This window comes from Panthera tigris, chromosome B1, assembly GCF_018350195.1.
Source record: "Panthera tigris isolate Pti1 chromosome B1, P.tigris_Pti1_mat1.1, whole genome shotgun sequence".
In the NCBI taxonomy this organism is placed as follows: Eukaryota; Metazoa; Chordata; class Mammalia; order Carnivora; family Felidae; genus Panthera; species Panthera tigris.
The window spans coordinates 142,842,635-142,870,081 of NC_056663.1; the positions used below are offsets into that span (position 1 = coordinate 142,842,635).

The following is a 27,447-nucleotide window of genomic DNA, read 5'->3' on the forward strand; positions in this document are numbered from 1 at the left end:
AGCATTTAAGCTTTCACTTAAAAAAAATTTTTTTAAATGTTTATCCACTTTTTGAGAGAGATGGAGACTGAGCATGAGTGGGGGAAGGGCAGAGAGAGAGGGAGACACAGAATCAGAAACAGGTTCCAGGCTCTGAGCTGTCGGCACACAGCCTGAGTGGGGCTTGCACCCATGAACTGCGAGATTATGACCTGAGCCTGAGCTGAAGTCGGACACGTAGTTATCATCCTTAAAATACAAACGCAAAGAATAAGCAACTGGTACTTACCTTAAGAAGTTAGAAAGACTCTCAAGAGAAGCCAGTGAGAGAGAAATACAGATATGAAATAAGTGAAATAAAATTAATCATAGTACAGAGAATAAATCGAAAGCTGTTTGTTTGAAAAGATCTTTGAAATGGCTAAACATCTCATGAGGAAAAGGAGAAAGGAAACATTACTACAGACAACAGAACAGAATGAGAAAATACTGCATGCAATTCAGGACAACACATTTGGGAGCTAGAGAAAACAGATTAATTTTGATGATTTCAATTTTGCTAAAAAAACATCTACATAGGTGCAAAAATCTTAAATGGACAAATATATAAATGAGAAACTTCTTAAAGATCAACCATGGAAAAATACCAAGGCCAGATGTTTAACTGCTTAACTTTGTCTAACCACTAAAGAGCTAATTCCTTTAGACAAAAGGAAAAATCTATAGACCATTTCCCCATTTAAAATCACTTTGAGATATAATTCACCCACCATACATTTCAGTGTATATAGTTCATTTATTTAAAGTGTATATAGTTAGTGGTTTTTAGTATATTTAGTCTGTGCAACATTGCCACAGTTAATTTTATGACATTTTCCTCACCCTAAAACAAAACTTCATTCCTATTAGCAGTCACTCCCCATTTCATCCCAAAACCCTGTCCAAGCAACCACTTTCTGTCTCTGTGGATGTGCCTATCCTGGACACTTCAGATAAATGGCATCAAGAGATGTAGTCTTTTGTGACTGGCTTCTTTCATGTAGCGTAGTGTTTTTAAGGTTCATCTGTGTTGTAGCATGTAGTATTACTTCCTTTTTATTGCTGAATAATACTCCATTACATGAAAATACCAATATTCATCAATTCATTAACATTTTGGTTGTCTCCCCCGTTTGGTTATTAACATATGTTGCTATTAACATTTGTGTACAAATATTTGCGTGGACGTGTGTTTTCATTTTTCTTGGGTACCTAAATCTAGGATTGGAATTGCTTGGTCGTATGGTAACTCTGTTTAACTTTTGGAAGAATTGCTGAAAACTTTTCCAGAGCAGCTGTGCTACTTTACATCTCTGCTTCTGGTACCCCCAAATAAAATCTATTCATGTACATTTCTAATAAATAGAGATGCAGATTATGCTAAGTGAAAGAAGCCAGATTTCAAGGCTACAAAAGGCATGATTCCATTTATATGATGTTATGCAAAAAGCAAAACGAGAGACTGGTAACAGGTCAGTAGTTGCCAGGGGCAGGTAATAAAGGGAGAGCAGTGACAACAAGGAGTAGATGGAAACGTTCTGTACCTTGATTGTGGTGATGGTAACAGGATTTTGTCAAAATTCATAGTAACTGAGCACCTAAAATGGGTGATTTTCTTACATGTGGACTACACCTCAATAAATGTGACCAAAAGCAACGTAAATGCATAAAGGATCCAACTATTTATCAAATCCTAAAGGAATATACTGTGATGAAGTAAGGTTTATTTCAGGAATGCAGGGTTGGTTTTATAACAGGAAATCTATCATAAAGGAAAAATATAGAGACTGTTACCAAAATGAACAGCAAATATTCAAAGAAGCAAAGCATTAAAATCCCATTCAGAAAGTAATCCCCCCACCACCAGAAAAAGTAATATCCATTATCTTGGAGGTTTTCATAAATATAACAAGGTAATTAGGTAACTAATATAAACATTGGACAAGATTAAATTGTCTTTTTGCTGATGGCATGATTGTAATATCTAGAAAACTCTTACGAGAAAACCAGAGAATGTGGTTAAAATGGCTAGATACAAGATAAATGTACCCAAACCAGCATACCATTAGTGAAAACAGGAAAATATTATTGTGATGTAAAAATTGTAAGATACTTAGGAATAAATTTATGAGGGAAGTACAAAATCTGAATTCGTCTTTACAAAATGACGTATAAACCATATTTAGATGAGAAGATTCACTATCCACTTTATAAAGTTTGAAAATAATTTCCAACTTTTAAAGACTTGATCAAGAAATCTTTCAGTTCCTCAAGAAGGATAAGTGTTTTCAGAACAGCTTTTGGGGGAACAAAAAGGAAATAGTGAAGGGGACTTGCAAGACTTTAGAACCTATCTTAAAGGTTCTGTGACAAATCAGTGTGGGACTGGCATAAGATTGGACAGTAAAGATAAACAGAATAGAGAATCCAGAAATAGATGCCAACTACATCTTCATGCTTCATATGATGAAGGTGGTATCTCAATTCAGTTGGTTTATTTAATAAATAATGCTAGAGTGACTGGCTGTCTGGGAAAAAAAGAAACTGGACCTCTGTATCATACCATAGACAAAAATAGGTGGATTAAAGATTTAACTAAAAAATTTATGAAGCTACATGCTTGACTGTAGACATTGGAGAGATTTTTGGCCAGAAAGCCAGAAACTATAAAATAAAATTGGCTAATTAGAATTTTGCACAGCAAAAGATATCAGAAGCTATTTGTCAAGTCATGTGACAGATACCAGAAAAAGAAAATTGAATTTGCAAATGGTGATTATTCGTACTATACAAAGAGATTGTTTTTTTACCAAAAAACTCACAGTATGGGCAAAAAATGTGTAAAGGCAGTTCATAGAAGAGCAAATGCAAAGTAGTTTTTGACTATTAAAGGATGCTCCTTTAACTTTTCAGGGAAGTACAGATTAGAGAAGAAATGTGAGCTCCATTCACACTCGTCAGTTTGGGGAAAACTTAAATAACTTCTTGCTGATAGCATTGTGGGGAAAAGGGTACTCTCATGTGGTTTATGAATTTAAATTGTAAAACAATCTAGCAGCTTCTGTTAGACTGAAAACACGTGCTTTTAAACCCAGCGGTCTCATTCTTGGGGGTCTAGATCAGTATCTCTCTATAAAAGTTTATTACTAGAAACAGAATATATACCCCTCAATAGGAGGAATAACTGAATAAATTATTGGTTATTAATGCATGACAAATTATGCAGTCATTAAAAACAAATTAGAGGCATGTCAATATTCTAATGTAGATTGCCTAATAAAAATGGACAAACCTAATCCAACTCTCAAACTGTTAAGATTCCTACTGTAAGTGTATTCAGCTGGTTTCTTTCAACAAATAATGTAAGAAAATTACTTGCATAACTAAAAAGAGACTCATGATTCTGTTGGTATTGTTGGTGGATTTTCTTTATATAGGTCCTAATCAAACAGGAAATTCAGAGGAAGAGTGGGTATGCCATTCAAGCTGATGAAGAGCAGTTGCGAGTTCAGCTAGATACAATTCAGTGTGAACTGAATGCACCTACCCAGTTTAAGGTAGGCATTTATAGGACCATAGAGCTAGAATTTGTCAGTCTTCAAAAAGAGGAATTATGTATACTTGCTTTTATTAAGTATTTTGTTCTCTTTAATCAAAACTTCTTTTTTAAAGTAGATTCTTAATGATGTGGTTTTGGCTTACGTTAATGTTTCACATAATGTACAGAGGGAGAATTACACAACTTTATAAGAGTAGTACCCATCCTTTTAAAAGAAAAAATTCTCTTTTAGAAGTGGTTGCTGTCATTAGCAGTTGTAATTTGACTCGGTCTTATTTTTAGGGCCGACTAAATGAACTGATGTCCCAAATCAGGATGCAGAATCATTTTGGAGCAGTCAAATCTGAGGAAAGATATTACATAGATGCAGATCTGTTACGAGAAATCAAGCAGGTAAGTGCACTAGGGCTAGGGTGCACATTTTAAAAGGAGAATTCACTTCACATCTGTTAGGCTTGCTATTACCCAAAAGAACAGTAAATAACAAGTATTGACAAGACTGTGAAGAAAACAACTTTTGTGTATTTCTGGTGGTGATGTAAAATGGTGCAAGTGCTGTGGAAACAGTTCCTCAAAAAATTAAACATCTAGCTGATACATGATCTAGCAGTTCTACTTCTGGATATATACCTAAAAGAATTGAAAGCAGGGACGCACATATGTTCTTAGCAGCAGCATTCGCAATAGCCAAGATGTCGAAGCAACTCAAGTATTCAAAGACAGATGAATGGATAAACTAAATACAGTGTGTATGTACGTATGTATATATATATATATGTGTGTGTGTGTGTGTGTGTGTGTGTGTGTGTATACACATATATACATACACACACACACACACACACACACACACATCGTGGAGTATTATTCAGCCTTAAAAATGAAGGAAACTAACACTCACTACAACACAGATGAGTCTTGAAAATGTTACGCCAAGTGAAATAAGCCAGTTTAAAAGGATATAGTATAATTATATAGTACACTTATACAGTGTAATTCAGCTCATAGAATGGTCGTTGCCAGGAGCCTGAGGGGAGGGAGAATGGGGAATTAATATTTAATGGGTACAGATTTGGGGAAGATGAAAAAGTTCTAAAAATACAGATTGTAGTGATTTTGCATAATGTGAATATACTAATGTTACTGAACTGTGTGTTTTTAAAAAGGGTTAAGATGGGTATTTTTGTGTTTTGTATATTTTATAATAAAAGATGAATTCAGTTAGTGGAGGCACCACAGTTCCCTACACCCTGCTACTCGTGGCAACAGCAACACACGAGAGGTCATTACAAATGCATAATCTCAGTCCTTACTCCAAACCTACTTAATGTACATTTTATTAAGATCAGAGTGATTTGTATGTACAATTTGAGAAGTAACTGCTCTGTCCTCTATGCCCAACCTGTATGTCACATATAAATTGTAAATATGTACCAATCATTGATCTCCTCAGCCCTCAGGGGACCCAGGTGGAGGTTGGGGTGGCCAGAACCCCTCCAACTACTTTTAGCTCATCTGGTGTGAAAAGTTTGGAAAGTACTGCTCTAGTTTATTTTCCTCAGTATAAATACAGATTGATTTAATGAAACCTGTCTAACCAGTGACTGTATCTAAAGGTATTAAAATGGTAAATTTTGAGGAACATCTTAGGGCTGTTGTCATGGCCTGGGGCATTTTTAGATGGTTATAATTGTCACCTACAAATCCAGTTTTATTATGTGCTTTAGAAGGGATATTGCTATATTATACAACTAAAATCCAGTTTGGCTCCTAGGTTCTTGGGACATATACATCCACTTGACTATATTCCATTGTAAATAACTACAAAACACTAGCTGAGAAAGATTCCAGTATATTGATAGAGTGATTATGCAATAAAGTTTAGAATAACATGAACACTTGTTTTGGGACTGGATCACAGCTCATCACCTAGTTTAGGACCTTGAGCGGGTTTCCTACCTGCATCTCAATTTTTCTATCTGTAGAGATGCTGTAATGCATCCCCAAGAGTGCTTAAAAAAATTTTGTTACTACCCATGAAGCTCTGAAAACTGCTTTAACACTTGGATGCTTTAAAATGTTAGCAATTGTAGTTCTGTTATCATTATATACTTGGTACTTCAAAACATGAAAACTTTTAGTTTTCAGAATTATTTTGCTAGTCCTCCATATCTGAATACCTTCTTGCATTATATTTTAAAAATCTGTATCTTCTGTACAATTTCTATGGAAAATACTGTTCATTTTTTTTGGTTTTGTTTACTATAGGTCATAGAAATGTGTTAGCACAAGCTGTAGTATGAAATGTTTTAATATGCATGTCCACTCTATTTAGAGCAGCTACCAAGTGCTGTATTGCTAGTAAAATAGTGAAAAAGTCCTTTTTCCTGTGCATAGTGTGCAGTTTAATGGCTTAATATATTGATATATATTTTAATTCCTTCTAGCATTTGAAACAACAACAGGAAGGCCTTAGCCATTTGATTAGCATCATAAAAGATGACCTAGAAGATATAAAGTTGGTAGAACATGGATTGAATGAAACCATCCACATCAGAGGTGGTGTCTTTAGTTGACAATTCACAAACTTATGTTAAGGGTTTGTGAAATGTATCTTCTTGCAACATCAGGCCTTCCTTAAGAATGAAACTGACCACATGGAGGGGAGAAAAAGAAAATCCTCTCCTGGTTTTTGAGGAGGCTACTGTCAAATTATTTTCATCAGATCTGAAATAACATCCACTTCACAGCTGTTCAAAGATAGCCTTTGAAAGATTCATACCTGAAAGCTGTTACTGTAAAAGAGAAGTACATAATTACGAAAAGTATGTGCCGCTGTACATTTGGACAACAGCATTATTCTTAAAACTAATCAGTGTTTAATGATTATTCTCCATTGAGCCTGTACTCTGCTTTCCATAGCAAGTAAATATGAAATACCTACTTTGCACATAACAAAATAAACTGTGTAACTATTTGGCTGTTGGAGCTTTGTACTTCAGAATGTAAATGTACGTCAGTTTTTATATATTTGTGAATTCATCTGTGGGAGGAGTAAAGGAAATCCAAGAGTATTTAATGATTGTGGTTATCTTTTCATCCTATAAAGATTTGAAAATATATTTTTATATTATTTTACTTATTTGGAATTTACAGAACACACTTAAGCAATTAGGATATAACAGAATTACATTTTATCATTTTTGCAACTTTTTTTGCTTTTTAGATCTTTTTATTTCTTAAAAAAATGATGAAAACAAATAAATTCTTGATTGTAATTACTTTTATATAATTCTGTCTGATGCTTTATTTGGCTCTCCTCACAAGTATTAAATCATAACCGCAATTTAAGAATTCTAGTCTTGAGTTTGATTTTTCCCTCCTGGAAAATGTATCAATGCTGACCTAGTTTGACTAGGTTATGGCAAGTAAAACTTATTTCAAGTATCATCTATGGTAAAGAATCCCCTGGGGCACCTGGGTGGCTCAGTGCAGTTGAGCATCTGACTTTGGCTCAGGTCATGATCATGGGGTTTGTGAGTTCAAGCCCCCCACATCCAGCTCATTGCTGTCAGCCTGTCAGTGCAGAGCCAGCTTTAGATCCTCTGTCCCCCTCTTTCTGCTCCTGCCTCTCTTGTGCTCTCTCAAAAATAAACATTAAAAAAATTCCTTAATGTATCATTCGGAACTGAAAACACTAGAAAAATCTGAATTAGACATCATGATATGAAATGATTTTTTTTTTTTTAACATTTTGAACAATTTCTGACTACAAACTTCACCCCTGGGCTGTATGTTGACCCCTCTTGTGGTGCTTCAACTTTTCATTTCTGTCGTGCTTTGGCTTGTAATGAGAAGTGTTTTGAGAAATAGCCCCATGAATCTTGCCACACTGTGTTTATGGGAATGGTGAGGGATATGATACTTATCAAGAGGCCATCCTCTCAGATCTCACTGAAGGAAGTTCTGTCCAGCTGTAAACTAGGTTAAAGATGTGTAGAAGACTGGGAACTTCAAAAATGATTCTTTCCAAGTTAGGTGCTGAAAATTTCCAGCCACTTTTGCCAAGTTAATGCCATGCAAACTTGCTATATTCTCTTCCATCATACTTTCCTACTCATTGTGGCAATTCCAACAGTCCCAAAAGAGGAATTTGTCTATTTTTCTGTGTTTTCTTCCTCAGCCAGAAAACAGGCAGTCAGTCCCATCGTCATCCATGTAGCAGAGTATGGAAGGAGTTTCTGGCCCTCTGTATACCCTCCTACAGTAGGGAGAGTTGCTGATGTGTAACTGATGAGAATTGTTACTCACTGAGCCACATACTCTAGTGGACAGACTGCGAGTCACAAATGCTATGTTCACTTCTCTTGCCTTTCGTTTTTTGTGCTCTGATACTCTTAGGCTAATTTCACAAGGTAAATACTCCTAGACAGGGCCAGTCAGCCTCCCAAGTTTCAATCCCACTAACTTCATGTGTTAAGGCAGGCTTATTACCCTCATTCATATAGGCTGTTAGATAACTGGACTTGGTCAAACTACAGGTGTGGTCCAAGCAAGTAAGTCAAGTTCCAGTTTGGGTGGGTAGGAGGAGGAAGGACCCAGTTTGGCCTTAGGACTAAGCTGTGTTCTCCAGTGCTATTTATACAAGTTCTGTGTTTAATCTTCAACTGGCTAACAGTTCTTACAGACAGTCGACTCAAAATTCTGAACATGAACAGAGGCGAAGAGAAGAAAGCACACTGAGACTGCAGGGAAGATGACCACACAGGAGGATCCCAGGCCCACCTCCTCCCACAGACACACTGAGGATGCAACTAACTCTGAAAATGACCTGAAGACTAGCAAAACGGCTCTCTTGCAGCTAGGGATATAAAAAAACCACACTGAGAAGGGTTCAGGAGGCGAAGATGAACCTGAGAACCAAACAGCTAGTGTGGTGACCCACAAGGAATGGAGGTCTTCCCTGAGGAGTGAGGGGATCAGACCCCACATGGGACACATGGAGTGCTTCCAACCCTGGAGACATGCACTGGGAACATGAGCCCCCATAACATCTGGCTTTGAAAATCAGCAGGACTTCTCTCTGGGAGACTTGAGAGGGCAACAGGAAACTCATTCCACTCTTAAAGAGCCAGAACCCTATATCATTAGGTTTAAGACCAAAACAGAGGCAGCAGTTTAAAGTGTCTGGCTAGTATCTGCAGTCTTTATTGACTAATTTTAGGCTACGTGCTGGAGGGGAAGGGTTCCGTAGACACTTTCTCCATGAATGGACATGCTGGTGCACACAATTTTTCTTGCCCTCCTCTTTAAGCCTAGCTGGCCAGCCGCTGGCAGGAGCTAGTATTTACACTCCATCTACTTGCCTATTACTGCTTACCTAGCCCTGGTGTTCTCCTGTGGACCTGCCCCAGCAGGCTCTCTTTGACAGTAGCTCCCACCATGCAAAACTCAGCAGGCAGCCTCCTTATAGCCCTGTGCCCCTCCAAAACCTATCCTGCCCCAGGAAAGTGGGGGGAAGGACCAAGCCCTGTCTTCCACCACACATGCAGCAGTTGCAGCCAGCCGTACCAGGAACTAACCCCACTCCATCAGTACACCCATTACAGCCACAGGCACACCTCTTAGCCAGCCAAGCAGGGGATGAGCCCTGCACACCAGTCTGCCCACAGCAGTCATGACCAGTCATTGCAGCAGCCCTGCCCACCAGTGTACCTGCAGCAGCGGCATCCAGGCCTCACATCCACCTGTGCTGGGGGCCAGCACCACCCACCAGTACACCCTCAGCTGTCCTGGCCCAGTCACAACAGGAGGGTGCATGCAGCCCACCCGGGACACCCTCAGAATGCCTGGTTCTGGTGACCAACGGGACTATGCTACTGGACCCCAAAGGATGACTTCTATATAAGGTCACTACTTTCAAGACCAGGAGATGCAGCTGACCTACCTAACACTCAGAAACAGAGTCAGACAAAATGAGACAATGAAAGAAAACAAACCTCAGAAAAAAACTACATGAAACTACATGAAACAGCAATCTACTTGAGTTCAAAGTCATGGTGATAAAGATGTTCACTGGACTTAAGACAAGAGTGGATGAACTCAGAACTTCAACAAAGAAATAGAAAATATAACAACCAATAAGAGGTGAAGAATTCAGTACTGAAATAAAAAATACATTAGAGGGAATCAACAGCACGTTAGAGGATGTAGTACAGATCACTAATCTAGAAGACAGGGTAGCAGAAACCACTAAAGCTGAACAGCAAAAAGAAAAAAAAATTAAATGAAGTTAAGATTAAGTGAGCTCTGCAACAACAAGTGTACTAACATTTGTATTATAGGGATCCCAAAAGAGGAGAGAAAGAGCCAGAAAACTTATTTGAAGAAATAAAAGTAGAAAGCTTCCCTAATCTGGGGAAGGAAAACAGGCATCCAAGTCCAGGAAGCACAAAGAAACCCCTAACAAAATAAACCCAAAGAGGTCCACACTAAGACACATAATAATTAAACTATCAAAAATTAAAGATAACATCTTAGAAGCAACAAGGGAAAGCAACTAGTTACATACAATGAAGCCCCCATAAGGCTATGAGCTGTCTGTTCACCAGAAACGTTGCAGGCTAGAAGGGAGTGGCAGAATATATTAAAAGTGCTACAAGGGGAAAAAAAAAGGTACAATCAAGAATATTCTACCCAGCAAAGTTATCATTTAGATTTGAAGCTAAACCAACCTTACAAGAAATGTTAAAGGGACTTCTTTAAGGCCATAAATAGAAAATTCTGAATGAAAAATATTTCACTGATGAAAGCAAACATATAGCAAAGGTACTAGATCACTTATAAAGCTAGTATTGTAGGTTAAAAGACAAAAGTAGTAACATCAGTTATATCTACAACAATTAAAGGATACACAAAAAGATGTAAAACAGGCCATCCTAAAACATGAAGGAGGCAAGTAAAAATGTAGTGCTTTTAGAGTGTGTTTGGATTTAAGTGACCATTAACTTATAGATCTAGATTACATAGAATCTAGATATTGTATATATACACAGAATGTTATACATGAACATCAAGGTAGCCACAAACCAAAAACCTGTAATACATATACAAAAAATAAAGAGGAATTAAAGCACAACACTAAAGAATGTCATCAAATCATAAAAGAAAGCAAGATAAGAAAAAAGGAACAAAACTATATGAAACAACCAGAAAACAATAAAATGGCAATGAAGTTCATGCCTACCAATAATTAAATGTAAAGAGACTAAATGTTCTAATCAAAAGACAAAAGGTGATGGAATGGATAAAAAGACAAGACCCACCTACATGTTGCCTATGAGATATTCACTTCAGACCTAAAGACATACAGACTGAAACTGAAGGGCAAGAAAAGGATATTCCATGCAAAAGGAGCCCTCCTCACCCAAAAAACACACCAGGGTACCAATACATATGTCAGATGAAGTAGACTTTAAAATAAAGACTGGGAAGGCTGGGAAGATGGGGGAGTAAGAGGACCTTGAGCTTCCTTAGTCCCCCAGATACAATTAGATAACACCCATATCAGAATAAATAACCCAGAAAATGACCTGAAGACTTGGCAGGACAAACTCCACAACTAAGGCAGGGAACAGGCCACATCAAAGAAGAGTGAAGATGTGGTCTAGGAGCAAAACGGACCATGCCCATCCACACAGCTGGTGGTGCAGAGAAAGCCAGAAAACATACTTTCACACCAGGGAGCCCATGAATGAGGAGGAAAAATCTCCATATTTGCCTCTAACAGTCAAAGGTGCTGAATATTTTGCATTCTTAAAACCAGCAGGACTTAAAGCCTAAAATTTGAAAAATCAGTGGGTTCAGCTCAGAAAGCCTGGATGGCATTAGGACATTAGAAACAGCACAACAGCCTACACAGATACAGCGTAGAACTATCAAGTTGAAAAACAATGGGGAGCCGATGGGAGGGAGAATGATTTGACCATCTCATCATAGCCAGGAAAGACAAGGATCACAGGGAGAGCCCTCCAAGAACAAAGGAGCTGGCAGGCACCATTTCCCTCTTCCACCCCCACCCCCACCCCAAACAATGGCCACCTGGGAAAACCAGCAAGGTGCTGACCCTCCTTACCTAACTTACTAGCACCAAGCCCCATCCTCCATTGCTTGGGTGGATCCGCCCTCCCCAGTCACATCTGCCTGAGTCCTGGTGCCATGGGCCCCTCCCCGAGAAGACCTGTGCAAACCCTGCCAACACCACCTGTCCTGATCCACCTGTCCGTTTTCCAGAACCTCAGTTCCCCATGCAAGGGGGTAGGTCTCATTTTGCAAGCAGATCACTGCACACCTTGCCACCCACAAGAAGCAAAGAACCTCTGAAGACAACTGAAGGAAAAAGAGGCCAAGACTCAACAGCAGAGCACACATAACACACATGGGAGACACTCCCTAAAGCACCAGGCATTGGGGAACAGGAGACACTGCACTTCAAGGCACCACAGGACGTCTTCTTCATAAGGCTATTATTGTTAAGAACAAGAAAGTAGCTGACTTTCCTAACACATACAGACAAAATAAGGAGACAAGAAACATCTCCCGAATGAAAGAAGAGGACCAAACCACAACAGACCAAAATGAAATGGATGTAAGTAATATGCCTGATAGAGAATTTAAAGTAATTATCATAAAGATACCCACTGGACTGGAGAAAAGAGCAGAAGACATCAGTGAAACCTTTAAAACAGATTAAAAAAAAAAAAAAGAACCCATCAGAGATAAATACAATTAATGAAATTAAAAATACACTTTATGGAGGGGCACCTGGGTGGCTCAGTCAGTTAAGCGTCCGACTTCAGCTCAGGTCATGATCTTGCAGCTCGGGAGTTCGAGCCTGGAATCAGGCTCTGTGCTGACAGCTCAGAGCCTGGAGCCTGCTTCAGATTCTGTCTCCCTCTCTCTCCGCTCCTCCTCTCTCTGCTCCTCCCTGCTCACATGCTGTCTCTAAAAAATAAATAAATGTTAAAAAAAAATTTTTTTAATACACTTTATGGAGTAAATAGCAGGCTAGATGAAGCAAAGGAATGAATTAACAACCTGAAAGACAAGTAATGCAAAGTGACCAAGCTGAGAAAAGGACAGAAAGAAAATTATGTGAGCTGAGAATAGTCTTAGGGAACTCAATGACTCTATCAAGTGTAATAACATCCACATTAGAGGGATCTGAGAAGAAGAGAGATAAGGGGGCAGAACATTTATCTGAAGAAATAACAGCTGAAAACTTCCCTAATTTGGGGAAGGAGATAGATACCCAGATCCAGGAGGCATAGATTCCCACTCTCTCCAACCCAAGGAGGTCTACACGAAGACACACAGTAATTAAGCTGGCAAAAAATAGCAATGAAGAAAAAATGTTAAAAGCAGTGAAAGAAGATAGTTCTATACAAGGGGGAACCCCCCTAAAGCTATCAGAGGATTTTTCAGCAGACCAGAAAGGAGTGGCATGATATATTCAAAGTGCTGAGAGAGAAAAATCTGCAGCCAATAATACTCTATCCAGCAAAGCTATCATTCAGAGTAGGAGAGATAAGGAGTTTCTCAAACAAAACTAAGGAGTTCATGCCCACTAAACCGGTCCTACAAGAAATAAAGGGGACTCAGAATGTAAAGAAAGACTGTAAGTGAGAGTATGAAAAATAAACACAAAAGCAGTGAAAATAAATATTTCTGTAAAAATCTATCAAGGGATAAAAAAAAAATACAAGGAAGTAAAATATGACACCATATAACTAAAATGTGGGGAGGACAGGAATAAAGAACAGGTTAAAACTTCAGTACCATCAACTTAATATAGACTGCTATATGCAAAAGATGTTATACACAAGCCTACTGGTAACCACAAATCAAAAACCAATAATAGATATGCAAATAATAAAGAGAAAGGGATCCAAGTATACCACTTAAGAAAGCCAAAACCATGAAAGAGAGCAAGACAAGAATTAGAGAAAATCTACAGTAAAATCACACAAGTAACAAAATGGCAACAATACAGGTCTATCAATAATTACTTTGAATGTAAATGCACTAACCATTCCAATCAAAAGACACTGGGTGACAGAGTGGATAAAAAAAATAAGACATCTCTATGCTGCCTACAAGAGACTCATTTCAGGATGAAAGACTCCTGCAGATTGAAAGTGAGGGGATGGAGGGGGTGCCTGGGTGGTTCAGTCATTTGGGTGTCTGACTTTGGCTCAGGTCATGATTTCCCAGCCTATTATGTTCGGGCCCTGCATCGGACTCTGTGCTGCAGCTCAGAGCCTGGAGCCTGCTTTGAATTCTGTGTCTCACTCTCTTTCTGCCCTTCCCCTACTCACACACTGTCTCTCAAAAAATGAATAAATGTTAAAAAAAAAAATGAAAGTGAGGGGACAGAGAAACATTTATCATGCAAATGGATGCCAAAAGAAAGCTGGGGTAGCAATACTTTTATCAGACAAATTAGACTTTAAAACAAAGACTACAACAAGAAACAAAGGACACTATATAATAATAATAATAATAAAGGGGACAATCCAATAAGAGGATATAACAACTGTAAATATTTATGCACCCAATCTGGGAGCACCCCAATATAGAAAACAGTTAATAACAATGTTAATAACAGTTAATAATAATGATCATAAAAGAAATCATAGCAATACAATAATAGTATGTCCACTTACATCAATGGACAGATCATCTGAACAAAATCAACAAGAAAGCAGAGGCTTTGAAAGACACACTGGACCAGATGGACTTAACATACCTATTCAGAACCTTCCATCCTAAAAGAACATAATACATTCTCTGCAAGTGCACACAGAACATTCTCCAGAAAAGATCACGTATTAGGACACAAAACAAGTTTCAACAATTTCAAAGGAATCAAAGCTATACCATGCATCTTTTCTGACCACAACACCGTGAAGCTAGAAATCAATCACAAGAAAAGACATGGAAAGACCACAAATACACTGAGGTTAAATAACATGCTATTGAACAATGAATGGGTCAACTAAGAATTCAAAGAAGAAATTAAAAATTACATGAAAACAAATGAATATGAAAATACAACAGCCCAAAATCTTTGGGATGCAGCAAAACTGGTTCTAAGAGGTAAGTTTAAAGCAATACAGGCCTATTTAAGAAGAAAAATCTCAAGTAAACAACTTAACCTTACACCTAAAGGAGTTAGAAAAAGAACAAACAAAACCCAAATCCAGCATAAGAAAGGAAATAATAAAGATTAAAGCAGGAACACCTGGGTGGCTCAGTTGGTTGAGCATCCTCTTGATTTGGCCCACATCATGATGCCAGGGTCATGGTGGAGCCTGCTTAAGATTCTCTTTCCCTCTGCCTCTTTCCCCCACTCTTTCTAAAAATTAAAAAAAAAAAAAAAAAGAAGAAGAAACATTAGAGCAGAAATACATGATGTAGAAACTAAAAAACAAGGGGCGCCTGGGTGGCTCGGTCGGTTGAGCGTCCGACTTCGGCTCAGGTCACGATCTCACGGTCCGTGAGTTCGAGCCCCGAGTCAGGCTCCGGGCTGACGGCTCAGAGCCTGGAGCCTGCTTCCGATTCTGTGTCTCCCTCTCTCTCTGCCCCTCCCCCGTTCATGCTCTGTCTCTGTCTCAAAAATAAATAAATGTTAAAAAAAAAAAAATTAAAAAAAAAAAAAGAAACTAAAAAACAAAACAACAGATCAATGAACATAGAAAGTTCATTCTCCGAAAAGATCAACAAAATTGATAAACCTCTTACCAAGACTCATAAAAAAGAGAAGATTCAAATCAACAAAACCTCTAATGAAAAAGGAGAAATAACAACCAACACAGCAGAAATAAAAACAATTGTAACAATGTTTTTTAAAAACCTACAGGCCAACAGACTAGACAACTTAGAAGAAATTAATAAATTCCTAGAAACATATAACCTACCAAAACTGAATCAAGAAAAAAATAGAAAATGTGAGCAACCAATTATCGGCAATGAAATTGAATCAGTAATCAAAAAACTCCCAAAAAACAAAAGTCCAGGACCAGATGGCTTCACAGGAAAATTCTACCAAACACTTAACGAAGAGTTAATATCCATTTTTCTTGACCTATTCCAAAAAATACAAGAAGAAGGAAAACTTCCATATTCAGTCTATGAGGCTAGTATCACCCTGATACCAAAACCAGATAAAGACACTACAAAAAAGAAAACTAGAGGACAATAACTCTCATAAATACAGATGCAAAAAATCATCAACAAAATCCTGGGAAACTGAATCCAATAATACATTAAAAGATATACCAGGATCAAGCTGGATTTATCCCAGAGATTCAAGGGTGGTTCAATATTTGCAGGACAATCAACATGTGTCACATCAAGAAAAAAAGGATGAAAACTGTATGATCATTTCAACACATGCAGAAAAAAGTATTTGACAAAGTACAACATCCATTCATGATAAAAACCCTCAACAAAATCGGCCTGAAAGGAACATACCTCAACATAATAAAGACCTTCTATGAAAAAGCCACACCCAACATCATATTCAGTGGTGAAAAATGGAGAGCTTTTCTCCCCCAAGGTCAGGGAACAGACAAGAATGTCCACTTTCGGGGCGCCTGAGTGGCTCAGTCGGTTAAGCGTCCGACTTCAGCTCAGGTCACAATCTCACAGTCCGTGAGTTCGAGCCCCGCGTTGGGCTCTGGGCTGATGGCTCAGAGCCTGGAGCCTGCTTCCGATTCTGTGTCTCCCTCTCTCTCTGCCCCTCCCCTGTTCATGCTCTGTCTCTCTCTGTCTCAAAAATAAATAAACGTTAAAAAAAAATTTTTTTTTAAATAAAAAAAAAAAAAAAGAATGTCCACTTTCACCATTTTTATTCAGTACAATAGTGGAAGTCCTACCCACCGCAATCAGACAACGAAAAGAAATAAAAGGTATCCATGGTAAGGGAGAAGTAAAGCTTTCACTATTTGCAGATGACATGACAGTATATGTAGAAAACCCTAAAGACTCCACCAGAAAACTACTAGAACTGATAAATTAATTCAGTAGTCACAGGATACAAAATCAAGGTACAGAAATTTGTTGCTGTCCTATATACTAAAAATGAGACATCAGAAAGTGAAATTAAGAAAACAATCCCATTTACAACTGCACCAAAAAATGATAAAATATCTAGGAATAAACTTAAGAGGTGAGAGATCTGTGCTCTGAAAACCATGAAAAACTGCTGAAATTAAAGATGATGCAAAGAAATGGAAAGAAATTCCATGCTCTGGATTGGATGAATAAATACTGTTAAAATGTCTATACTACCCAAAGCAATCTACAGATTTAATACAATCCCTACCAAAATACCATCAGCATTTTTCACAGAGCTAGAACAAACAATCCTAAAATTTGTATGGAACACAAAAAACCCTGAATAGCAAAAGCAGTCTTGAAAAAGAAAAACAAAATCAGAGGTATCACACTTCCAGATTTCAAGTTTTATTACAAAGTGGCAGTAATTAAAACAGTATGACGTAAAAACAGACATACATAAGAATGGAAAAGAACAGAAAATCCAGAAATAAACCCACAAGTATACGGTCAATTTATCTTCAACAAAGGAGGAATGAATATGGGAAAGAGTCTTTCAACAAATGGTGCTGGGAAAACTGGAAATATGCAAAAGAATGAAAATGAACCACTTTCTTTCACCAGACACAAAAATAAACTCAAAATGGATTAAAGACCTAAATGTGAGACCTGAAACAAAAGTCCTTGAAGAGAGCATAGGCAGTAATTTCTGATATCAGCCATAGCAGTATTTTTCTAGATATATCTTCTTAAGCAAGGGAAGTAAAAGGAAACATGAACTGTTGGGACTTCATCAAAATAAAAACCTTCTTCAACAGTGAAGGAAACAATAAAACTAAAAGGCAAACTACTGAATGGGAGAAGATATTTGCAAAATATCATATCCAATAAACAGTGTCTAAAATATATAAACAATGGATCCAACTCAATACCCCAAAAACAAATAATCTAATTAAAAAATGGGCAGAAGGGGGCACCTGGGTGTCTCAGTTAAGCGTCTGACTTCAGCTCAGGTCATGATATCACAGTTGGTGAGTTCGAGCCTGGCATCAGACTCTGTGCTGACAGCTCAGAGCCTGGAGCCTGCTTCAGATTCTGTCTCCCTCTCTCTCTGCCCCTCCCCTGCTCATGCTCTGTCTCTGTCTCTGAACAGTAAATAAATGTTTAAAAAAGAAAAAAAGAAAAAAAAATGGGCAGAAGACATGATCAGACATTTCTTCAAAGAAGACATACAGATGGCCAACAGACACCTGAAAAGACACTCAACATCACTCATCATCAGGGAAATGCAAATCAAAACCACAATGAGATATCACCTCACACCTCTCAGAATGGCTAAAATCAAAAACACATGAAACCGTGTCAGTGAGGAGGTGGAGAAAAAGGAACTCTCTTGTGTTGGTGGGAACACAAATTGGTGCAACTGTTGTTGAAAACAGTATGGATGTTCCTCAAAAAATTAAAAAATAGAACTATCCTAAGATCGAGGAATTGCACTACTGGGTATTTATCCGAAGAATACAAAACCACTAATTCAAAGGGATACATGCACCCCTATGTTTATTGCAGCATTATTTACAATAGCCAAACAGGGAAGCAGACTGTCCACTGACAGAAGACTAGATAAAGATGATGCGGTGTGTGTGTATGTATATATATATATACATACACACACACACACATATATATGTATATACATACACACACACTACATATATATATATATATATATATATATATATATATATTAGAATATTATTCAGCCATAACAAAGAATGACATCTTGTCATTTGCAACAACATGGATGGAGCTAGATGTAATGCTAAGCAAAATAAGTCAGAGAAAGACAAATACCATATGATTTCACTCATGTGGAATTTAAGAAGTCAAACAAATGAGCAAAGGAAAATAAAAAGAGAGAGAGAGAGAGAAACCAAGGAATGGACCCATTTTTTAAAAAAATGTTTAATTGAGAGCGCGAGCAAGAGAGAGTGAGAGCACAAGCAGGGGAGGGGCAGAGAGGGAGGGAGACACAGAATCTGAAGCAGGCTCCAGGCTCTGAGCTGTCAGTACAGAGCCCAATGCAGGGCTCAAACCCAAAACTGTGAGATCATGACCTGAGCTGAAGTTGGATGCCACTTAACCAACTGAGCCACCCAGGTGCCCCAAGGAACAGACTCTTAACTACAGAGAACAAACTGATGGTTACCAGAGGGTAGGTGGGTAGGAGTTGAGGGAAGTAGTGGGTAGGGATGAAAAACTACACTTACCCTAATGAAAAAAATTAAAATAATTAAAAATAAATAAATAAGTAGGTAAATAAATAAATAAAATGAAGACTGTCAGAAGGAACAAAGGCATTAAATAACGAAAAGGGGATCTTTCCAACAAGAGGGTTTAACAATTGTAAATGTGCATCCAATGTGGGAGCACCTAAACAAATATTAACAAACCTTAAAGGGAGAAACTATCCCTAATACAATAATAGGAGATTTTTATTTTTTTTAATTTTTTTAACGTTTATTTATGAGACAGAGAGAGACAGAGCATGAATGGGGGAGGGGCAGAGAGAGGGAGACACAGAATCTGAAACAGGCTCCAGGCTCTGAGCTGTCAGCACAGAGGCCGACGCGGGGCTTGAACTCACGACCGCGAGATCATGACCTGAGCCGAAGCCAGCCGCTCAACCTACTGAGCCACCCAGGCGCCCCAATAATAGGAGATTTTAACACCACACTTACATCAACAGATCATCCAGACAGAAAATAAATAAGGAAAGAGTGATTTTGAACAATATATTAGGCCAGATGGACTTAACAGATGTATACAGATCATTCCATCCAACAACAGAATATACATTTTTTCAAGTGCACAGGCAACATTTTCCAGAACACATCACATGTTAGGCCGCAAAACGAATCTCAATGAATTTAAGGCAACTGAAATCATATCAAGTGTCTTTTCCAACCATAACAGCATGAAACCAGAACTCTGTTACAAGGAAAACTTGATCAAACATAACCACATGAAGACTGAACAACATACTACTCAATAAACAATGAATGGGTCAAGAAAGAAATCAAAGAGGAAATGAAAAATTACTTTGAGACAAATGAAAATGGCAATACAATGGTTCAAAATCTTTGGGATGCAGCAAAAGCAGTTCTAAGAGGGATGTCTACAGCACTAAACCTATCAAAAAATAAGAAAGATGTCACACAATCTAACCTTCCACCTGAAGGAACTAGAAAAGAACAAAGCCCAAAGTTAATAGAAGGAAGAAAATAATAGATTGGAGTAGAAATAAATGACATACAGACTAAAAACCAAAATACAAATGATTAATCCAACTAAGCAGTTTTTTTTTAAGTTAATTTATGTATTTTGAGAGAGAGAGACAGACAGCAAGTGGGGGGAGGGGCAGAGGGAGAAAGAGAAAAAGAAAGAGAGAGAGAGAGAGTCAGTCTCAAGCAGGCTCCATGCTGTCAGCACAGAGCCTGATGTGGGGCTTGAACCCACGGACTGTGAGATCATGACTTGAGCCAAAATTAAGAGTAGAATGCTAAACAATTGAACCACCCAGGCGCCCCTGAAATGGTTTTTTGAAAAGATAAATAATAGTGATAAACCTTTAACCAAACTCCTCAAGAAAAAAAGAGGAACCAAATAATCAGAAATGAAAGAGAAGTTACAAATGACCCCACAGAAATACAAAGGATCAAGACTACTATGAAAAAGTGTTATGTCAACAAATTTGACAACCTAGAAGAAAGACCTAAATTTCCAGACACATACAATCTTCTAAGATTAAATCAGGAATAAGCAGAAAATGTGAACAGACAAATTACAGGTAATGAAATTGAATCAGTAATCAAAAAACCTCTAACATAAAAAGTCTAGGACCAGATGGCTTCATAGGTGACTTGTACAAAACATTTAAAGAAGAGTTAATACCTATCCTTCTCAAGCTATTCCAAAAAAATATTAGAGGATGATTCCAAATTCATTCTCGGAGACCAGCATCACCCTGATACCAAACCCAGACAGAGACAGTATGAAAAAAATTAAAAATTGCAAACACCCCAGAATAACATAGATGCAAAAATCCTCAACAAAATATTCATAAATTGAATTCAACAGTATGTTTAAAAAAAAAAAAAAAGGATCATTCACCATGATCAATTTATTTTGAATTTATTTCAGGGATGCAAGGACAGTTCAATATCTACAAATAAATCAACACGATACATATTAAGAAAATGAAGGATAAAAATCGTATGATCATTTCAATAGATGCAGAAAAAGCATGTGACAGAATTCAACATCTATTTATGATACAAATTCTCAACAGAGCGGGTAGAGAGGGAATGTACCTCAACATAACAGGCCACATGTGACAAGCCTATAGCGAACATACTCAATGGTGAAAAGATGAAAGCTTTTCTTCTAAGGAACAAGACAACTTATTTGTTGTTCTAATCAACTAATCAACTGGTTAATTAGTTACTAGTTGAGAACTAATTAAGTGGTCTAATAAACTAATAAAACTCTCACCACACTTATTCAACATAGTATTGGAAGTCCAAGCTGCAGCAATCAGACAAGGAAATAAAAGGCATCCAAACTGGTAAAGAAAAATGAAACTGTCACTACCTGCATGACACTATATAAAGAACACCTTAATGCTCCACCAAAAAACTACCAGGACTAATAAATGATTCAGTAAAGTTTCAGAATACACAATTAATAAACACAATCTATTGTTTCTATACACTAATAACAAACTATCAGAAAAAGAAATTAAGAAAACAATCCCATGTACAATTACATCAAAAAGAATAAAATACCTAGGGAATAAATTTAACCAAGGAGGTCAAAGACCTGCACTCTGAAAATTATTAAGATATTGATGACATGAAGAAACTGAAGATGACACAGATAAATGGGAAGATTTTCTGTGCTAATGAACTGGAAGGATAATGTTAAATTTCCATACCAACCAAAGCAATCTACAGATTGAGTACAATACCTATCAAAATGCCAATAGTATTTTTCACAGAACAAATAATTCTAAAATTTGTATGGAACCACAAAGGATATGAAATAGCCGAAGCAATCTTGAGAAAGAAGAACAAAACTGGAGGTATCACGCTACAAATATACTACAAATATAGTACAAATCTATTGTAATCAAAACAGTATGGTACTGGCACATAAAAAGACACATGGATCAACTAAATAGAACAGAAAGCCCAGAAATAAACCCACATATATATGGTGAATTAATCTGTGATAAAGAAGGCAAGAATGCACCACAAGGAAAAGACAGTCTCTTTAATAAATGGTACCGGGAAAACTAGAAAACTACATGCAAAAGAATGAAATTTGGCCACTTTTTTATACCACACACAAAAATAAACTAAAAATGAATTGAAGACTTAAATGTGAGACCTAAAACCATAAAACTCCTAAAAGAAAACATAGAGGTAATTCTGGACATCAGCCCCAGAATTATTTTCCTAGATCTGTCCCCTCAGGCATGGGAAACAAAAGCAAAACTAAACAACTGAGACTATATAAGATAAAAAGGCTTTTGCACAAAAAAGGACCATCAACAAAACAAAGAGGCAACCTATGGAATGGGACAATGTATCTGCAAATGATATATCCAATAAAGGGATAATTCCCCCCCCCCCCCACCAAAAAAAGAACGAATTCATACAACTAAATGCCAAGAAAACCAACAATCAGATTAAAAATGGGCAGAGGATCTAAATAGGCATTTTTCAAAGAAGACATACAGACGGCCAACATACACATGAAGAGAGATGCTCGACATCACTATATCAGGAAAATGCAAACCAAAACCACAATGAAGTATCACCTCATAACAGTCAGAAAGCCTAGTACCAAGGAGACAAGAGATAACAAGTGTTGGCGAGGATGTAGAGAAAAGGGAACACTTGTGCATTGATGGTGGGAATGTAAATTGGCACAACCAGGATGGAAAACAGTATGGGGGTTCCTCAAAAAATTAAAAACAGAAATACTATATAATCCGGTAGTTCCACTACTAGGTATTTAGCCAAAGCAAGCCAAAACTCTAACTCGCAAAGTAATATGCACCCCAAGTTCATTGTGGCATTGTTTATAATAGCCAAGGTATGGAAGCAACTCAAGTGTCCACTGATAGATGAATGCACAAAGAAGTTGCGGTATTTATATATACAATGGAATATGACTCAGCCATAAAAATAATGAAACCTTGCTGTCTGTGATGACATGGATGAACCAAAGGGTATTTAGACTATGTCAGACAGGGAAAGACAAATACCATATGATTTCATTTATATGTGCTAAGAAACAAAACAAATGAACAAACAAAACACAGAAACAAACTCATAAATACAGAGACCTGGTGGTTGCCAGAGAGGTGGGGGCAGGGAGGTGTGCAAAATGGATGAAAGGGATTAAGAGGTACAAACTTCCAGTTATAAAATAAGTCACAGGGATGAAATACAAAGCATAGGCAATGTAGTCCATAATACTGTAATTAACTTTTGTGCAGTGATAGCTGGTAACTACACTTACTGTGGTAAGCATTTCAAAATGTATGTAATTCTTAAATCACTGTTGTACACCTGAAACTAATATTCTGTGTCAATTGTAATTAAACATTTTAAAAATAGGGGTGTCTGGGTGGCTCACTCGGTTAAACATCCGACTTCAGTTCAGGTCATGATCCCTCAGTCCATGGGTTCAAGCCCTGTGTGGGTCTCTTGGATAGTTCAGAGCCTGGAGCCTGCTTCGGATTCTGTCTCCTTCTCTCTCTCTGCCCCTCCCCCACTTGTGCTCGGTCTCTCGCTCTCAAAAATAAACATTTAAAAAAATTAAAAATTAGATATAAAATAAGCCAAACAAGGGGGAAAAAAAGTGTACAGACTTTTTAAAAAAAGCACATTGAACCGCTAACACCTAGTTTACATTTTTAGTTTTTCTCTGATCTTTCAAAGTGGACTTAAATCCTCTTTGAAACATTGCAAAATGTAAACAAGTGCCAGTTATCAAAGCCTAGGCCTAAATAAGTCACTATTCAACCACCACAGTATCTTGGGGAAAAGGATACCACACTGTATAACCGCATTTTTCCTTGCTTATTTAGCACATATATTCATTCACTACTGTCTACTTTCCTGGGTTAATATGAGATTTAACTCAGGGACTATAAATGAAACACTTCGTTAATGACTGTGTTTATGTAAGTGTTCATATATTGAGGGAAGATGAAGAGATTGAGGGATGATGCTATTTGAAGTTAAAGTCTGATCACTGAAAGATGAGTAAAAGAATCTTTAAAATCCTAATTCAGGAATTAAATTCATGTTAATCACTAACAGTATTGATATTTTAATAATCTGGCAATTCTGAAATTATATCCAACAATCTTAAATTCTTTTATTGAATTCAATCAGAAGTATACAGGTGAGTTTTTTGCAATCATAAATTAATATAGAAATAAATGAAAAATGAATTCTATGACATATCTGGACCAACTCTGAATTTGCAAAGTAAATAACAAATGTGCAGTCCTCATGTTATCAAGTGACTTTGACCAAAAGTGAAAAATACATCATTCCTTTTGATGGTTTCCTGTGGGATCCCTCAGGATATTTTAAGTAATAAAGAATGTAACAGACTACAGAGCAACAAAGAGATTTACAGCAGAAGCAATGATTAAAATGATGAACGTCGCCAATGGTGGAAGGAGCATTTTGCCAGAGGATGCAGAGGGATGGGTTTTGGGACCTGGAACTGGAACTGGAACTGGAACCGGACCTGGAGCTGTTAATGAGAAGACACAGTGACTGACACATGTCATTTCTGATACTGAGTTTTATCCACCTAAACCATGCAGACATTTAGCCTGAGTCACAAACTTAACTAAAATACTTCTAACCAGAAACAATGTTGAAATAAATATAGTTCATTACAGATTTCAGGCTACATTTTCATATATACCATCAGGGTATGCTGCTCTAGGTTTCATCGAGAATTCCACAGCCTTTTTAATATCTATGCAGACAACATACTTTGTTGTTGTTGTTCAAGTTCTCTAGAATTTCATAGCAATTTTCTGTTTTCATTTTCTGTATATACATGCAAGGTAAAGTTTAATTCTGTGTTTATTTCAAGTAAGGCTATATCTAATATATATATATATGCCACCAGCGACTAATAAATGATTAAATATAGCTGCACTTTTAAATGCTGAGTCCTGCCAGCAGATAAAATAAATTAACTTTTCCCCTCCATACATGAAACACTGTAGAAAATGGCTTCCCTTACATAGGAACTAGTGAAGAGGAACAGTGCAGTCCATCCATGTGAGGATGATGTTTCACATGATAATTCAGTTATCCCTTAACTAAATTATGGCTATATTTTGGTTTAGACCATACAAGGGAGAACTAGGAAGTATCCAAATGGGATCACCACTCAGATTTCATACATGAAACACAGAGAAACAGGCAATAAATTTTATAAGTCTTTAACTCATATTATCAATTTACTTGCCATGCATTTGTATGTATACAGATGGGGAAATGGAGAGGCAGGTGTATTCATACATTAGTTTGTTACTACAGAGCCGTGGTTCTCAAGGGAGCAGTACTGTCCCCTAAGAGGCAGTTTGGGAACTTGTCAGAATATTTTTTGATAGTCACAATAGTGAGGTAGAAGTACAGAAGGCAAGATGGATGCTGTCCAATGCTCTGGACAGTGTTTGCACAATGAAAAATTAACCCACTTCCACACAAACTTCAAATGCATCGCCAGACACACATGTAAGTTAATAATCTATTTATAATGCTTAAACCCAGAACCAAAATCAATTTTATGTAGAAACAAAGTATTTTTGGATAGTTTTAATAAACATTAGTTTCCATCTAGTTTCTACTTCTTCTCTTTCATTTTCTTATACTTGCATAGAATAGCTTCCAGTCTTCTCTTAAATCCAATTTGTGTTAAGTAAATACAATCATCTGTCCATTATGTCTTTTAGTATAATGTAGGCACTTACATATTGAAATGTACATAATTTTGTTATAAATTACAATTAAAAAATTATACTGATATTTTTATGGGTGCAGGTGGGTCTTCTTATCTATGAATGGTACTTCAGCATAGTATAAAGGCTTTATAAATACTTGTTATAAAAAGGGAGAAGTGGGTTGATAGGGTTGAGAACCACAACTCTAAACAGAACACAGCTGAAAATGACTGCTTAAGAAATAAAGCCCAGTTGCTCCCACCATATACACACAATAAGCATTTGGATATGACATTATATTCCGTTACTATGATTCCTGAAACTCTTGAAACTTTGTTCCTGTTATTGAAGAAAAATAAATTTGTCACTTCTTTTATATTGCAGATCAGACACTTATCAACTAAGGAAATGAAGTATTTCTTACTAGGATTGCCAATATCTTCCTGACTTTGGTCTTCTAAAATAGAAACAGATTTTGAGTTAGTTGCATTGTACATCTATATATCCAGAAAGAGAAAAATCTGACTAAATGATTAAGCAAACATGGTTATCTCTGAGAATGGGCCTGCAGGGCAGGGTATTGGGCTTATATGTATGTGTGGGGTTGGGGAAGGGTTTAATTTTTACTCACTTGTGCTCTTTGAAATTTTGTTTACCTTGTATGTACATGTGTTTCCATTAAAAGAAAAATTAAAATTTTATTTACAAAAAAGTACTTTTTCTGCACGTTGAACTAAGATTCCCAAGTACAACATTAATACCAACTATTTACTGAGTGCTTTCTATGTGTCATGCATTGTGTAAACGATTTATGTAATTGTCAGATTTCTTACAGTCCCAGTAGATATAGTTATCAGTATTATACAGATGTTCCTCAAAACTTGCACAAAATCACAGAGGCAATCAGTGGTAGCAATGTCTGATTTCAAAGCCTCTGTTCTCCATTACTATGATATACCACCTCAATTACAATGCTGTGCTAGCATTGAAATATTACAATATTGCCACATTTTGATAGTTTTGAAGCCAGATACCCATTCCAGGAGCCCAGGATAGAGGCGTATTTTTTTTATAACTAAATCTGGCTGGAAGACAAGTGTCATATGACAGAAAGTGAACAAAATTTGAAAAGTGTGAGTCCTGGTTTTCTCTTTCTAGTCCTTTACAGGTTCCTTAAATTTCCTATATTCCATACTTTCATCTCTGAAATGGCAATAACAATATTTATCTTAACGATTAAACGAGATCCTGTGTAAATGTTTTGACACTTTTAAAAAGCTTGCACTACACACAGCTTTCTAGGAGAGAGCACAATACAAAACATTCCCAGCAAAACCTAGTGGCCTCTCTGGAGGACATGGCAAGTGCAGTGAGGAACACAGAATGACTGGTCTCATGCTGTAGGCTTCTCATACACACCTCTCTGATGATGCTGTTCCTGTTACTACAGATCCCCTCACAGTAGCCACCTGACCCTGGGAAGCCTCCTGTTCCATTCTGCAATACACATGTGCAGCTGGAGGCCAACTCTTCCAGTTGCTGGTCAACTATCTTTTTCTTTGCTTAGCCCAGAGAGCCATAATAGCAGCCTGCTGCTCACACTGAAAGGGGTTCTCAATATTTTCTCCCTCTGGCTTGCATACTGGGGTATCAGAGAAGCTGTGCAGCCCAGGTGTCTTCCTTAACCCCCTTAAGACTGAGC

General features: G+C 37.3%; 2 protein-coding genes across 6 annotated transcripts in view; one reads left to right on the top strand and one right to left on the bottom strand.

Moving 5' to 3' along the window:
* The window catches only part of NUP54 (nucleoporin 54), a 54,090-nt gene that overhangs the window by 23,703 nt on the left and 2,940 nt on the right, over positions 1–27,447 (top strand). The window contains exons 10-12 of one of the 2 annotated variants that reach the window (XM_007074802.3): positions 3,456–3,575; positions 3,860–3,970; positions 6,025–6,700. In XM_007074802.3, coding sequence (XP_007074864.1) covers positions 3,456–3,575; positions 3,860–3,970; positions 6,025–6,153 — 360 coding nt within the window. In that variant the 3' untranslated portion in view covers positions 6,154–6,700. Of the gene's footprint in view, positions 1–3,455; positions 3,576–3,859; positions 3,971–6,024; positions 6,701–27,447 lie in introns of those variants that run through there. The other variant, XM_042984362.1, reaches the window with a different exon arrangement.
* ART3 (ADP-ribosyltransferase 3 (inactive)) overlaps positions 24,132–27,447 on the bottom strand; it is a 142,047-nt gene continuing 138,731 nt past the window's right edge. For all 4 annotated transcript variants that reach the window (XM_042984364.1, XM_042984365.1, XM_007074803.2 and 1 more), the window contains 2 exons: positions 26,170–26,202; positions 24,132–24,538 (listed from right to left, as the gene is read on the bottom strand). In XM_042984364.1, coding sequence (XP_042840298.1) covers positions 24,393–24,538; positions 26,170–26,202 — 179 coding nt within the window. In that variant the 3' untranslated portion in view covers positions 24,132–24,392. The remainder of the gene's footprint in view (positions 24,539–26,169; positions 26,203–27,447) is intronic.